Genomic DNA, 17,475 nt, shown 5'->3' with positions numbered 1-17,475 from the left:
CGATGTCAGAAGTAGTTTTTTTTTAGTTTTTCTTTTGCCAATTAATTAAAAATTAAACCGTCCTCTGGGGTCCGGTTGCGATTACATACTACTGTCTTTTTGCAGTATTTAATCGAGATTAAGATAGACATAGACAGATAACAGAGGTACCTATAATAATTTATATTGATAAGCTAAGTATATAAATTATAGATAAAATACCAATTGGAATAATTATTGTTTTTGTAGCAAGTACTTAGTACAAACTGTGAATTTTTTTATAATTAAATATTTTATCTGGCGTATTTAATGATGATTAATGATTACTTTTAGAGAAATTCACGAAATGCACAATTGTCACTTAGAAACTGAAATTTCAATTCAATGTAAAAATAACTACCGGTGTCTCTTGTCAGTGTACTTATCTAATTAATGTTTTCATATTTTAATTTCATAAAACCATCAACCAACTTATGTGTAGTCAGTAGTCACCATAAAATGAATAGCAAAAGTAGACAATGGTCACATGTGTAACTTTCCTCATGATTCGGTATTCGAGAAAGATGTTATACATGTTACACCCAATTTTTCGTCGAAAACAATAGGTTCATCCTATCAATTAAAATAGTACTTTTTCCAATTTTAATAAATAAATCTGGACCGGTTTCGTCAGCCTCGTAGGGACATTTTCAACTGAATTTCAGATTTATTTATTAAAAGTGAGTGAGATAAATTAAGTCAATAATAATATAATGAATTTCCACTATGAATTGACAGTTAACACACTAATAGAATATAAAACATACTATTCAGTACTTTTTCAGAACCGTTTTCATCCGCTACAATATAACGTTATTCGTTTGTTTTTTATTGTAAAATTGTGTATTTAGAATATTGTATTTAATCAGTATTCGTGTCTTCAAAAAATATTTTTTTTCGTTAAATTTAAATAGCACTAAGTTGAGAATTTCCTATCGAAGCGGGTTAGTTATTAAATCATGTGAAATAAGTACGTACGACATATTATTTTCAAACGTTTTCAGCAAATCCTTAATATGTCTGGTGTCATAATATATGCACTTAGGTACATATCAGCGCTCGAAATGGAAAAGTTTACGAACCGGAGCGCTCGACAGTTTTCTGAAGAACAATACATAGTTATCATAGTTAGAAGACATAGTTATCAAATTTTATGTGTATTTCATAAAAATAAGTATGTTAGATTTTCTATTATATGGCCTATCTAGCTCAGACGGTCAAATATTTTTTTCCACGAGACGGAGCGATAATTTTACCGACTTCACGAACAGGAACGGCGCTCCGGTGCGCTCCGGTCCATTTCGAGCCCTGGTACATATTCTATACTAGCAGCTATTATTCTGATAGATATTTTAAAGTTATACCTACAATATCAAGATAGTTTGGTATTTATAGACTGTTAACTCCAAACTATTAGTAACTGTCAAATAAATAGTTTCACGAATAACTGAGATGTTTTAGTAGAAGTAGTAACTCCTTTATTGCTTATCTAGTTGGTCAGGTGTGGTTATTTATTACTTTATCTGTATTCTTTATATTAACTACACTCATTGACTTACAATTGACACAGCATCCGAAGAATAAAGGGGCCCACGTTAACGGCCATGCTCGTAAACATGTGAGAAAGAATTTCATTATTTGGTAAACATATACATGTTGTTGAAAAATAACCTATACCTACATTGAAATATGGGTAATTATTGCAAACCACACGCACAAATTTACAGCATTGCTGCCATAGAGGGCTAACGTCTATGTAGGCACATGAAAAATGAATATTTTATCTAATTGGAAACATACATCGTAATGTCGTTAATCGTTGAAAATATCTCTAACACGTGTTTGACCTATTCTACTAACGTGTCCACTTTATTATTGAATGTTCTACGTGCGGAGACAATGGCCACAAAATGTTGGGACGGTACTTCAGTGAAACGGAAAATAATTTTCAACTATAGGTGCGACGAAATTTCGAACTGGCTGGCAATCGGAGAGCGAAAGTCGAGCTGTGAACACGTCAATTTGTTTTGTGATGGTGACGGGGGAATTAATTCTTAAATCGTGTAAAGATGACTAAAAAACGTTACCCATTTACTTGAAAAAGAAAACATGTCAATGAATATATTATTATTATTAGTAATAGAACAATAAACATGACATTAAATGGACGAATGTTGACTTTTTATGACAAATTATGTTTTGTTTTGCACGCGTCATTTGCACAATCTCACGATCGTTTTAGACCGTGCCCCAGCTGAACGAAATGCCGGCGCATTTGCATCATTTCGGTGCAATTATCGTAATAATGAATTCTTTTTGATTTAATAGCGTTGCGATTTCTTACAAAAATGTTGTTCGCTTTATCCAAAATCATTGTGAAAAGATTGCGTAAATTTAACGAATTCCGTACACAACACAATAATGTGTGGATGTACCGACTTAGAATGACGCGTTGTTATTACTACATGCATAGTTATGATATGTGCGTACACCTGTATAGTTTTATTAGTGGTAAACATTAGCACCTCATATTATACTATACATAATAATATATAATATTGTACAATATCCATGCACTTGTATAGTATTATCTAGTTTTGTATAAAGGTACTCCTCCAGAACTCTCCCAGCGATTTGTCGTGTTGGCAAGCATATAATTACAGTAAGCAATAGGTATCTTAAAAATCTTAAAAGGGCTCATAGTAAAGGAAACAATATAGTATTTTAAAAGTAATTTAAATGGGTTGTATGTTAATATACAAGCAGAAAGTTCGCCGATTTTTGAAATATAAAAATAACATAAGTAGGCATTGCTGAAAAGTTTTTTTAAAATACGAATGTTTGTTTATATTCATATACAGTATAACCTCGTTTTTACGTGACCGGAATTCACGTTTTCCCGGCAATTGCGTGTATTTTTTTCAGTCCCGATGTATTTCAGTACATTTAATACCCGCATTTACGTTTTTCTTTCCCGCGATTTACGTCGGACATATTCAAAATATGCGAGTTACGCGCACTTGACAATGATTGGGTCGTGACATTCGAACGATTTTTCAATAAAAATTTTAATTGAATGTTGTTTTTTAATAAAACGTTATTTTTTTAGAAACATAAAATTTAAATGTTCTTTTTTTCAATACCCCCCCTTTTACATTTTCCCTCCAATTAGGTTTTTTTTCTTCAGTCCCTTAAAAAACGTAAAATAGGGGTTATACTGTATAAAGTTTGACCAAAAACACTTAAATAGCTACTAGGAAAATCTATTTACATAAATACAACATGTGCTTGCTATACATGAGCAAAATATCATAAATGAACATCTAACTATATAAAATGATGGTGAAAAAGCGGTGAAGTTGGTTTATCGAAATGAATTGATTTGTATAATATATTTAATCAAATAGGATATATTTCGTTTGCGAAATTTCTCGCCTCTTCGAAACATATCCACTAAAACTGACTATATTATACACATTAAATGACGTATTATATAAGAAATTCTTTGTTTAGATGGTTTTCGATATAGAGTTTATATTAGATACATGTAAAATATTGGCATCATACTCTTTCTATATAAAATCTATGCATTTATCACAATTTAGATTATTTTTTCCAATTATTGAATTTTAATAACGTGTATATAAAAATATATTTGGGATTCTGGATCTAGGAAATGAACCGACCGTGTAGTTTCGAAAAAAAATAGTACATTTTTCTGTAATTTGACAGGAAATTATGTGGTTGCACTTTTCCTATCGCACCATATAGGTAGTTTGTATGCGTAAGTGTGCCATCTAAGGTAGTCATTCTCAACCGCTGTGTTAATTAATTGACATCAAATAATTGTCTATACTATTTTATTTTTTATCAATATAATTTGCATTTTTTGTGATGCTACTTATGCAGGTACTATATCGCAATAGCGCATGTAATAGCTGTGGTGTAGAACCCTTGATCGATGACATGTGACTAGGATAGTTTCATTCACGTACCTATAATGTATAGTAAGTATGTGAAAAATAAAATGACTCCAGATTTTTTTAGTCTATCAAAATCATTCAAAAAAATATTCTTTCATAATAAACAAATAAATACAGATGAAAATGACTGAAAAATGAACTCTACCTGCATTGTAATATAGATACATTTCTAAATTGCGTTAATTTGTTTTTTTCGACCATGTCCGATTCTAATAAGATCATATGGGCCTCCACAGCGTGGAGGTTTGCATTAACAGATTTTGTTTTTACGAGAAATGGATGTCAGCCACTTGCTCAACCTATTAGGGCCATACTCTGACTCATACACAAAATGAAAAACAATATGTGTACTTGCCAGACCCAGGATTTGAACCTGAGACCCACGACGCTATAGTCCATATTTTTAAATAGAATTATTATAAATATATAATATTATAGTATGTACGTATTTAATTAAAACAGTGAACTCTATCTGCATTGCGATAATAGTGATTTTTGTCAAATGTCTATTATCTTTTCTGGAAAATGTACACATAATAATGACGGTTATAAATAATTGTATGGAATGGTGTATCCTGTAGAATTGTAGATAATAATAATATATCAATGGATAGTTTAAATTAAAAAAATATATATAAAGGTAGGTGCATATATCTATGACGTTTTCGTTCATATAAAATATATTGCAATTTATTTTCTTATCGTAGTAATAATAATACTCGTAATATGTATATAGATTGGAGAAGATAGACGTATACGACCATTCACAGGTTCGTTTAAATTTAAAACATTATCGTGAACATCAGCTTAATCCATCGTGTTTCTTTGAATATGACTGGGACACTTGAACGGATAACAATAGAATGCGTCACGAATTCATAGTAATGTTATAATTTATAATAATTTTATTTATAATCCCCACTTTAGCTAGATACTCCATTACTCCACTTAGTAAAAAAAGAAAACAACACTTATTTATAGGTAATAAAATAACTAATAAGACTTTACTATAACGATATAACGTCGTCTTTGTAAGCACTGGATTAAGTATATTAGATCAGTGCCTCCCAACATTGTTTGCGTTATGGCACACTTTGCGAATTATAAAATTTTCGCGGCACAGTGAAGATAACTTATTTTCAATCCATATTTTTTTTTACACATTTCACTTGAAAAAATAACCAGATCTAAAAGATTTGCTAAAACGTATCATACATATTATGACATTTATATCCTTATATAATTTTATGGCAATTCCACAACGTTTTTAGTATCAGTTATTTTATATATACGTGTTAAACATTGTTGTTTGCATTTTTATGAGATTGTTTAATCAAAATTACAGTATACTATTCCACATTGACAATGAATTTTGAACATAAAAGATAAGATACTTGGTAAAATATGTAGCATAGCGCATCTACATTGTAATTTAATGGTAACGAACACCAAAAAAAATTGCGCCGCATGCGATTTTCTTTTTACTTGACTTTGTGACATTCGAGTAGAACACATTTGTTAGAAAAGTGTACGAACAAAATATTACTTTTATCAGCATTATCTACATGATTTATAAAGGAATTGGGATGACACTGTTTGGGTAGCTCTGTATTTAATAATTAGAATAAGTATACATAACGTGTAACTCCCTTTTCCCTAGTGCATTTTTATCGAAACAAATTTAGTCCCTGTTTCCCGGTTGCATTCAATGCAAGCGATCGACGCACATGTAAAACGCAGTTGCATTGGTTGTATATATTTATAATCACCTGTGTGTATGAGGTAACACACATTCCATACACAATACGAACGCGTTCAATGCAATAGCGAAAATCGGTTTACCATCATTGGACGCGATGGTAAAATATGTGTGAATAACAGAATGAATAAATTAATTGTCCACCAATATCACATACACAGTGACCGTATCCGGTAATTTGTACGTAAACAGTTCACCGCAGGACACTTATTCGTGCGCCGCAGTACGTGAAACATGAGTTCGTGTAACATTTAATCAAATGACGAGTTCTTCGTTGAACATTTCACCGTGGAGTATATTTATACGTATGCTACAACATGTGGAGATGTCTTTACTAGGTTAAGTTAGGGTTAATCTAATTGGAACAGTACTATTTGCAAACTATCGCCGTATTTTGTAAGATACGTACAAATGTATTCCACGGTAAAAAGTTCAACGAAGAACTCGTAATTTGATAAAATGTTATACGAACTCATGTTTCACGTAATGCGGCGTACGAATAAGTGTCCCACGATGAACTGCATACGTACAACTTACATGTAACCCACAGTGACAAGTGACGATTTCTAACGTTTCTTTTAATACATTGAGATAATATTAAACTTTTTATCATTTTAATGAAAGTTAGAATATACGTTAAATAATCATTTAGTACTGAATCTTCACCACTGTTATTCACTAGTTTATTATATTTCTCTCGGAATTTAATATTGCAAAATAAATACAACTGGGTTACAAAAAAATCTCATGTTTAGTTATTAACACATTTTATAATGGAGAATTCACTTTGGTGCGAATGTGAACTACCCTCTAAACTTTAGACTTTAACTAAAGTATATTATTGAGATAATGAAGAATTATTTAAATCAAATTTCGCGTTAATACTTTTGGGTGGCAAAAAAATGTCCCGAACACGATCGACATTTTGCGGTGCCGGAATCAAACTGTGAAATTTTCGACAAAAAAATCAAATTTGCTCATCGTTTTAACTATCTAGTTAAAAAGTCACGGTGAAGTGCCCGATGCATTTTTTCATGCCGAACAACTTCGCATTTTAATTATTACGTTAATATGTTTTTTTGAAGTTAATTGTTTCTTAAGATTTTTCTAGAAAACATTTTTGCTACAATTAATTTTCTTTTGCCTGCTCACAAAGGAGGCCAAGAATATTATTAACTTAGTAATTTAAAGATTTTTTCGAGACGTAGTTTTATCTGCGTACCATGAAGATAATATCCCGAGCTGATTATATTACTATTTAGTATTTACATAAGGTTACAAACGATCCTAAAAGCCAAGGGAACCTTATAGCTACTATTAATAAATTAAGACATGCAGTCAAGCTGCCTTCTTTAGCCAAAATTTCCGCTGTGAGAAGACAAGTATACTTTATAGCGCTTGTACACGTGCATGGATTTACTTGAACCAAAGGTGTGTATTTTAAACTATAGCGATAATAACTGTTTACACGTAAAAAAACTGACTGTCTCTCCAATCTCATTCTTCGAGATTCAGCGAGTAGGTACAGGTATAGGCGACAGGTAGCTGGTAGTGAAAATCGGTCAACCTGAAAATTCGTGTTTTTGCTGGCTGGAAAAAATTAATGTTAATGTTTGTGTCATACAATTGGAATAGTTAACTACGTATATGTTAATTTTGTTTTTTTCTGCGATTATTAACAATGGGTTATCTCAGTTATCCCACTGTTGATTTGATGCTACAATATAATAATTCTATGCAACAATGGCATTTTTTCTTTTAAATGAAGTAGATATTACATTTATTTTTTAAATTCTTGATGATCCATTATGTAGGTATAACATAGGTATAGCTTACAGCAATCGATTGACATACTTGTCTCAAAATCGACTTTTTTCACTTTATCTCACTGTGGCTTTCAGGTAGCGAAACGCTAATTGCTTTAAACGTCGTTTTATTAAATAAGTATTACCATTCAATTTTGAATGTAAAATGAGCTCCTATGAGTACATATGACCTTAGATTAGCTTATGACAAAATTTTCTTAGAAAAAATGGATTCTGTTTTTTTTTCTTCAAATTATTATACCTTCGTCTTAGTCGTTACCTCATGCCCAAGGATCGTGACTACCCTGAAATGCAATCATATTCCGAACGACTAATGCTAAAAACACATTACCGTCATGTCGCGTGAGTTCACATGCTAGAACCACCGAAATATTCAATAATAAAAACTGACAATACAAGTGTCAATTATCTGTCATTTGTAGCTTCCTTCCAAACCACTTAAAACAAAAATACGCGAGGGCATTCGACTAGAAAATGTGTATTTCTTTTAAAGTTATATCACGCGTAAGTTTGGTGGTGTGGCATGATACGCGTGAGGTAACCTTAGTATGCTTCCGATACGTTTTGGCAAATTTTGCTAAAGACACTCGTCGTTTTCGAATTAAAATTTGCTACGGGTTGGAGCATCTGTCTGATAATTTTTTAAATACCATTTAAAACAACATTGCACACTTTTTGCCCGTGGCGCAGAATTCGATTTCTATCGCACATCCCTAGTAGAAGATCTGTTATCTATGTATACCGACTGCAAATCTCTGGATAAGTGATCTTATGTTGAAGTGAGCTTATAACAACAAAGCTGTTAAATAAGAAGAATTATTACTCTAGTCCATTTTCTCATAAAACATTTCATTTAAATTTCAGGTGGAAAGCGTCCAATGGACATTCGAAAGCATCGACAATCTCAAGTCCGAAGGGGATCTTATGCACCTGGCGGAGTTCTTAGCGAAGAAGCAAATCGAGCTCATTATCAACTTACCAATGAGAAATGGAGGAGCAAGGCGAGTTTCCTCTTTCACCACTCACGGCTATAGGACTCGAAGACTGGCAGTGGATTATTCTATACCCCTCATAACAGATGTCAAATGCGCTAAATTATTGGTCGAGGTAATAAATATTTTTTTAGATACCCAAATAGGTACATTGAATTCATTTTACTTCTTTATCTATCTTCCTTTCTTTAAAATGTTTGGTTCATCTGTGTGTAAATCTTGTATCTTTAATTTTAAGGCTATACGAAGGATTGGGACAGCGCCTCCAATGAAGACTCACACGGATTGCATGACTTCACGCAACATCGTAAAACTTCCCGGCTTTATCGATGTCCATGTTCACGTGCGTGAACCTGGGCATGTTCACAAAGAAGATTTTGGCAGTGCCACGGCTGCTGCCTTGGCGGGAGGAATCACTCTTATCTGTGCCATGCCCAACACTGATCCTGCAATCGTAGATGAAAAATCCATGCAACATGCTCAAGAACTTGCAAATGTTGGTGCTCGCTGCGACTACGCCCTATTCGCTGGTGCCTCCGCCACTAATTTCAATACTATCAGTGAAATCGCTCATAAATCAGCCGCACTAAAGATGTACCTCAACGAAACGTACAGTACGTTGAGATTGGATGACATGGTGACATGGCAAAAGCACCTCGCCAACTGGCCAAAAAAAGCTACCATTTGTGTTCACGCTGAAAAAGAGACTACTGCCGCAATTCTCTTCCTGGCTTTTCTCGCCAACCGTTCTGTTCATGTTTGTCATGTCGCTAGAAAAGAGGAAATACAGATAATCAAAACGGCAAAAAAGCAAGGCCTTCAAGTCACTTGTGAGGTGTCTCCTCATCATCTCTTTCTCTGCACTGATGATTTACCAAGGATCGGCAAAGAAATGGGCGAAGTCAGGCCTACTCTTGGCACTCCTGAAGATCAAGCAGAGCTTTGGAATAATATGGATATTATCGATGTCTTTGCAACTGATCATGCACCTCACACGGTAGCTGAAAAGAAAGGTGCTAACCCTCCACCGGGATTTCCTGGGCTTGAAACCATTTTACCGCTTTTGCTCAATGCTGTACACGAAGGACGATTGACGATGGATGATCTAGTAAACAAATTCCACAAAAACCCAAGAAAGATCTTTAATTTGCCTGAACAGCCCGATACGTACATTGAAGTAGATACCGACGATGAATGGGTAATACCTCAAGCAATGAGTTTCACAAAGTCAAAATGGACTCCATTCGCCGGTATGCGTGTCAGAGGAGCTGTACACCGAGTTGTATTGAGAGGAGAAGTGGCTTATGTCGAAGGGCAAGTCTTAGTTCCTCCCGGCTTCGGTCAGAACGTCAGAGACTGGCCGATTATAAAGAAGCCCTCATTTATCCAAGAAAAGGTTGAGCACAGTCGTCCGGCATCATCGCAAGATGGACACATATTGATAACTGATGGAGTAAAATCTGCTGATGTCAGTAGATCCTCTGACCAAGACGCCGAAGCTGAGATGCATTCGAGAACTTACTTGGACACTCACAACAGACTCGGGGTACACTTCACATCTGATCCCATGCGTAGCTTGTCACCTATTCCGATCGGTTCGACTCTTCGTCAAAGATGTGACAGTTCTTCTAATTATCCTTCGTCTAAAGATATGCCGCCTTCCCGAGAAAAAATGATGAGGCAAGAGTTGGTAAGGAAGAATATTCTGACGGTTGACATGTTCAATAAGGAGCAATTGAATGATATATTCAATTTGGCGGTGCTGATGAGAGGGGCGGTTTTAAAAGGCAAAAGCTTAGACGACTTGTTGAAGGGCAAAGTTATGGCTTCGATATTTTATGAAGTCAGCACCAGAACAAGTAACAGTTTTGCAGCAGCTATGCAGCGGCTTGGAGGAACGGTCATTCACACGGATGCCACCAGCTCGTCTGCCAAGAAAGGAGAAACGCTGGAAGATAGTGTTTCAGTCATGGCAAGTTATGCAGATGTGGTTGTTCTCAGACATCCTGAGCCAGGAGCAGTTGAAGTGAGTATTATAATAATTGATTATGTTCTAATCTCGAGCAGACTCAACGACACTGGTCATCGTGAACAATTGTCAGCCTAAAAGAAGTAATTAATCAGAATCACACACAATGATTGAAATGCCTATTCGATTATCTAGAATCTAGACACTCATTTTTATTGGTTTAGAACATACAATGTGTATTTATTAGTGTTAAAAAACATAAGTATACCAAAAAATATCTATTGGTCATTTAGGTGGCAACACTAAACAGTCTTTCCTTATATTAGACTATTGAAGATTGCATTTGGACAAGCATCAAGTTACTGACTGTGTATACTATAAATAGTATATTATTTTTGTTTTGTATCATTATTGTCTATTAAAAGAATGAAAGTCAGATTATGCTTAATGTCAATTTTGAACAGATGACAGATACTATGAGTTAGATAGTCTCTTTATGCAGAAATGAGTGGTATATCATAAATAATAAACAATTTATATGTGGGTGAGCTAAAAACGTATCTATGTCTATAAATTATTTTTTTTACATTTCTAAAACATTATGCAAGAATATAAACATTTATTAACCTGAATTCCATATAGAATGAGGGCTCAGTATTTAAATTAATAGTTTTCTTCTACAAAAGAACATGGTTGAAATAGCAACGAAAGGTTTTGGCGCGATTAGCTGCAAGAGACACCATGGAGAGGACTGAATCACCAGAACCTGCCAAAAAGCTACTCACGTGTCGCCTAGACGGAGACCTTTCAGTATTATGGAGCACTTCTGTCAGACTGTGAGAATAGCGGCAAATTACCAATTTGTAAAATTTTAGAAATCTCAATCACCACAGTGCATTCATTGGCTTACTAACCATAATTTTCGTATGCCGAATATTCCGATTGATATTATCTACAAGTTATTAATTTTACAAAAACATGTTTTACGTGTAGTAGCAAAACAGTGTTTTTCCATTGTTTACTGAATTAATGTTATTGCTAATCACGTGGCTCGATCAGTCGCTTTGCCCTTGCTCAGATAATGCTAGATTATTGGAGGTGCCTGACCCAGTGGCATCCAGTGGAGTTAGGCAGGTCATACGTCACATAGGGGCGGTAAATGAAGGAACGAATATGATCATTGTAATTTTTGGAAACAGTGGCGGTTTTTCATGAAGCGGACGACATGGTCGCTTCCTCAGAGTAATAATATAAAAGAGTTGGTATTATTTGGCTATATGAAGCCGTGTTTCTTGCGTACAACGCACAGTAGAACCTCAATTTTATTTTTATTAAATTAACTATTATTTAAACACAACATAGTTAACCATATTTTTTACTCTAACTAACGCATATTGCGGAGAATATAAGCTTGCCGAATGCATTCTCACTCGCACTTATGGTTTGTTTTTGTTCAGGCCTTGGTCGCTTCGTTAGAAAATACCAATGTCTTAGTTTAAAAATTCACAAGGGGGTTAGAAGGGGGCGGCACTTTGCCTAGGGTCATCATTAACCTGACATCTGAAGTGCCGGATTATGAGATTTAATTATTATACTTGCTTATAAGGTAATCGGTGAATTTTCAATATGGTTTACCAAAAGGTTGTAAATGCTATCGAAGAAGGTATTTAATCAACTTCTTTTGTACAGTCTCACATTGAATATGGATTTTTACCCCATTCTTAATATTTCGGTAGGAAATAAGCATGCATGTATATGAGGTATTTTATTAATTATCATTATGCTTGTGTTTTACAGCGTGCATCGTTAAGTTGCCGCAAGCCAATAATAAATGCTGGCGACGGAATCGGAGAGCATCCAACTCAAGCTCTTCTCGACATATTCACAATCCGAGAAGAGATCGGTACCGTCAACGGATTGACCATAACAATGGTCGGGGATTTGAAGAACGGTAGAACGGTTCACTCTTTGGTGAAACTGCTCACCCTTTACAATGTGGAAATTCAATATGTGAATCCGCCGTCACTCGGAATGCCTAGACATATTATAGATTTTGTCAAGTCCAAAGGAGTTTCACAAAAGTTCTACACCAGCCTCCATGAAGTTTTGCATAACACGCAAGTACTGTACATGACAAGGATACAGCGAGAACGGTTTGACTCGCAAAAAGAATATGACGAGGTAAGGACAATAATATGATGGAATGATGGATTATAATAATATACTGTGTTAACATTCTTGCAGATAAATCGTGCTAAGTTACATAAGTGCTCGGCCAGAGTCAATGGGCGGGAGCGGCAAGCATATCAATAACTCAAACGTATATCATGCCTTTAAAATGTTCGTAGACAATGCCCGGGGTAGCTAGGCATGAGCAAGTTTGTACATGCGGCGGGCTCTCGCACATAGCGCGTGCATACAGATGTCTGCACTAAATGCGCGGGTGCCGGCGCGGGAAACGAGCGACGAGCGGGTATCCCAAACTAGTTTTAACTCGCCGCTGCGTTAAATGCTTTTGTGGCAAAGTATAGATAGTGCGGTGCTTATAGGTGATGTACAGACACGAGTACCATTTCACCAGTAACCATCCACAACAAATAACCAGAAGTCAATTCTAAACTTGGTTTCCTAATATCGTTAATATCGTTTCTTATATTATTATTATCCAATACATAATCAAATTAATATTATCGACCAAGGGTACTTGATGGAATTTGAATTTAAATTCTTATTAATTTAAGTTTCGTACTTTTTCGTTTGAATAACTTTTTGCGACCCAGATTTCGCCTTTTGGCATCTTCAGGCGCTATGCACACTTACCAATGGCAAATGTACACTAGCGGGTCTATTCTATATCATCAGCCGGGGTCAATCCACTGGTGGATGAAGGCCTCCCCAAGCTTCTTCCAACTCTCTGTCCTGTGTCGTTCACTGCCACGTATTTCCGCCGAACTTTACCAGTTCGTCAATCCAGCGGCTTTTAGGGCGACCCTGGGCGATTCTATATACAAGGCTGTTATCGGCCGCTATCGAGGCTAGTTTCATATAGATATCATATTTATGTATTGAGGCAGTTAATTGTTACAATAAGTTAACCGTCTAAACTGTCAAAAAGTGCTATGTTTTAACAGCCCCTCTCTTAGCTGTGTTAACTTAACTTTTGATGGTTTAGACGGCTAACTTATTATAACAATTATTATAATACCTCAATATATAAATATGATAAACTATCGTTGATAGCCGCCTTGTGTATAGAATAGAATAGACCCACTGATCCTTCACTTAGTAGGTAATAAGGTTTTTACCTTCTTTTATTGTATAAATTTATTATATAACCAAGAATTAACTTCATTCGTCGTCATAGTGTATTTGCCATTAGTGAGTGCGCATAGTGCCTGAATATGAAAGACGAAACCCGGGTCACAAAAAATTACTCAAATGGAACAGTAAAAAACTTAAATCAATTTGATCATAATCAAACGTTGCACAGACATTCTTGCACAAAAATTCATGCACAAACCTGTCTGGTTGCTCCTGCAGTTTCTAGTATTAGTTATAAAAGTCCTTTCCATGCAGTGGAACCTCGATCTATCGTTCTCGCATAAATCGTTTTCCCACATGGATCCTTCATTTTTGAAAGTCCCGCCAAACACCCATAAGAACAATGTTAAATGATCCCGCATTAACCGTTCCCCGATTTATCGTTTTCCTCCATCTATCGTCTAAATATTATGGTCCCATCACAAATATTATCCCGATTGACCGTTTTTATTAAATATTTTTCATTTCGCTTTCGTAGAATTGTTTATGATACATAATCAGCCAAAATTAATTCGATAATGATATGTATTTCAATATTATGTAGAATTTAATATTAATTAAGTATAATATATTCATTTTGTATGTACGATTGCATTTATATATAAGATATTTCTTTATATTATTAATTGGCTATTTGTATGCAATCCTATAATCACTGCTAAAGAAGGCACCGCATCTTTTGTTAATCGACGAAGTCCATTCCTTGTCGTGATGAAATGTTTTCTATCAAAATGATTAGAACAAACTTCACATTCATCCAATGGTGTCGAACATGGATCGCATCTTAATACTCTAAGTAGGTATATACGTCCAATGTAATCGCCTTTCTTCTTCGCGAGGAACTCTAAAATTCAATGAGAGATAATAATGATAATAAAAGCGCTAAATCCATTGACATAATATATAATATGTACTACTCTTCTCTCTTCTTCATTATTTCACTTTTTAATTTGCAGCGATTCGATTACATATATACAAATATATACTTCCCAATACATTTATCGATTTCACGACAAAAAGTATTTTAAATTAAACAAACGATGTCATAAAATATGTTTAATAATAGATTAAAAACAATATTACCAGTCCGTTCCTGCTAATCATATTAACGGAAGTCAGGTGCAAACTATGATACCGTGTATGAAGTATGTCAACGAATATAATATTTCTTATTTTCATTACAATAGAGATCGAATTTGTAAATTACTGCTCTTGAGTTGAGCTTTTATAGGAACGGAGAAATCGTCGCCGACATGCGTAAAAAGATTCGACCATTTCTGTCATTGAATAAACATTCATCAATATTTTAAAATGGCATTCTATCAATAATAAATAATACTTACAAATTAAAAGTTATTCCATCTTTCTAGGAGTGTTTAATAGAATTTTTTTTACAATTTTTAACTAGGCACATTGGCATTTTGTATTACAATAATAACGGCTGAGTCGAAATCTGACGCACTCGAAGGGCAACGTAGACTGAAATTTTGTATGGGCAGACCCATCAGTATTGCCAGACCGCTTTCAAGCAGAATGTTCATTTGAGCGAAGGATATTGATATTAAAATACGAGTTTTGCCATTCGGCAGACCCGACAAATAAGTGAGTGTCATTTTTTTTTCCAGATGCTTCGTCCATATTAATGTTATTGCACATTGGAGATTTTAACAGTTCATCGATAATACTATATAATAATAAGTTTCCCTGTATTAAATGTCTCGTATCCTGTTTCCAGGCATGCGGCGTTTATGTGGTGACACCGCAGCTCATGACACATGCCAAAAAGAGGATGATTGTGATGCATCCTCTTCCAAGGGTTAATGAGATAAGTAAAGACTTTGACAGCGACCCGAGAGCGGCCTATTTTCGACAAGCCGAATACGGGATGTACGTCCGGATGGCGTTGTTGGCGATGGTCGTGGGAACCAATAACTGAGTCTGATCGAATTCATATCATGTTTTCAAAATCCATTCCTTGACCTTTTACTATTTTTATCATTTTACAAAATTGATTTTATTGATATTCCCTATTGTGATATGTATTAATGACATTCATTCCAAGTTTTGATACTTCCCTTTTTTATTGACAATGCTTTGCCATTGCATAGTATAGAAAAAAAATTGATTATTGTAAAATAAAATTATATATTTCCTACAAATCTTCTTTTTTTTATTTCTTTTGTCATATATTTTTGAAGTGAAGTAATGCATGCGCATTACACAATAGTTTCCCAGGAAAGTACATCCTGTTGATTTGTAATGAAAACCTTGACCTTAAAGAAATCTACTATCGTAGACGCAAACCAATATTTTTTTTTTTAAATATTAGTTTGCGTAAGCTGTAAACAGGTGGCAGTATATAATTTAAAAAGTACAATGTACAGTAAAATCAATCACAGCAAGCGGATAGAACCTGAAACTTTCCCTGTCGATAGCGCAGTATCAGCCATCAAAAGGTGACAATATTATTTATCAATATATACAATAATAAAATAGTCTACATTAAAATTTTATTTGATTTTTAAAAGTATTATGTACCTAGTTTGTATTTACATTTACAAATAGAAATATAAAATAATTATTGTTATTCGATATATGCAATTTACTATGACTGGTACTTCTAAACGACGTGTCAACAAATGGAGAGCAAAACAAAAAGTTTCACTCACCTGTGCTCGTAACACTCATTTTATTAGTCGACATTATTATCAACTCAGTATAACTGAGCATAAAAAACATTTCACACTATCTCGAACAAAGCTTTTAAGGAAATATAATAATAATCACAAGCTTTATGAGTTTTTTTATTGTCTCGAATAGACAATAATCATTAGGTAGATAAAGGTTTAAGCATAATTTAAGTAGTTTTGTAAACAATGATATTTAAGTACAGTCAATCCTGATATTTTATTTTATAATGACAAGGGTGATGAACTGATGGCACTTGATTCCAGATCATTTGGATAATGCTAATTGATTATTACATCATTTTAACTGTAATTTTAGATAACAATGTAGTCAGCATTGTTCTGTAATTGTAGCAATATTTTTTATTGCCCATCATGTCCCTATGCAATTATAATAAATTTTATTGTTACGATCATTATTCATTTTTTGAATGTCATTTACAAACATAAATATTATGATCTTTCATTCTACATTTTTAAAATAGTAGGTACCTACCCACATAAACTGTCTAATTCAGAATTTTCAAAGTCAAAAGGGATTAAGTTAAATTGCGATTAGATTAATATTTTTGTTGTTATTCTTCAATGATGTTGAAAAAACTTTATTCTATAAAGAGCGAGCCTAAATGTATAAAATTGAAGCTAAAAAAAGATCTCTAGTCCAATGATTAAGTTAGCTACAAATGAGTTTGCATTACAAGTTCATTTGCTAAGAAGTTCACACTACTACTATGACATTTATTTGCCAATTTTCAGGGCATATTAAGGGGGGACATGCTCAGCGTAGGTCAAAATGGAACTTTTATTGCATTTTCAAACCATGATCCTGGACATTCCTTAAACGCTGTAGATAATCTATTGATATAATTTTGAAGCCTTGTTATCCTTTATATTTATTTATTTATGTTCAAACACGCGCG

General features: G+C 34.2%; 1 protein-coding gene across 1 annotated transcript in view; it reads left to right on the top strand.

The window, feature by feature from the left end:
• Positions 1-16,025, top strand: part of r (carbamoyl-phosphate synthetase 2, aspartate transcarbamylase, and dihydroorotase rudimentary) — a 101,440-nt gene extending 85,415 nt beyond the window's left edge. The window contains exons 21-24 of the mRNA XM_085957615.1: positions 8,451-8,693; positions 8,817-10,604; positions 12,345-12,728; positions 15,604-16,025. Of these exons, the coding sequence (XP_085813741.1) occupies positions 8,451-8,693; positions 8,817-10,604; positions 12,345-12,728; positions 15,604-15,804 (2,616 nt within the window). The 3' untranslated portion in view covers positions 15,805-16,025. The remainder of the gene's footprint in view (positions 1-8,450; positions 8,694-8,816; positions 10,605-12,344; positions 12,729-15,603) is intronic.
• Positions 16,026-17,475: the final 1,450 nt, after the last annotated feature.

Source organism: Rhyacophila brunnea, unplaced genomic scaffold (genome assembly GCF_057557595.1).
Source record: "Rhyacophila brunnea isolate RB1 unplaced genomic scaffold, BYU_Rbru_1.0 scaffold_7, whole genome shotgun sequence".
Taxonomy (NCBI): domain Eukaryota; kingdom Metazoa; phylum Arthropoda; class Insecta; order Trichoptera; family Rhyacophilidae; genus Rhyacophila; species Rhyacophila brunnea.
Note: the sequence above shows the minus strand (reverse complement) of the source record. Positions and strands in the feature narration are given on the sequence as shown.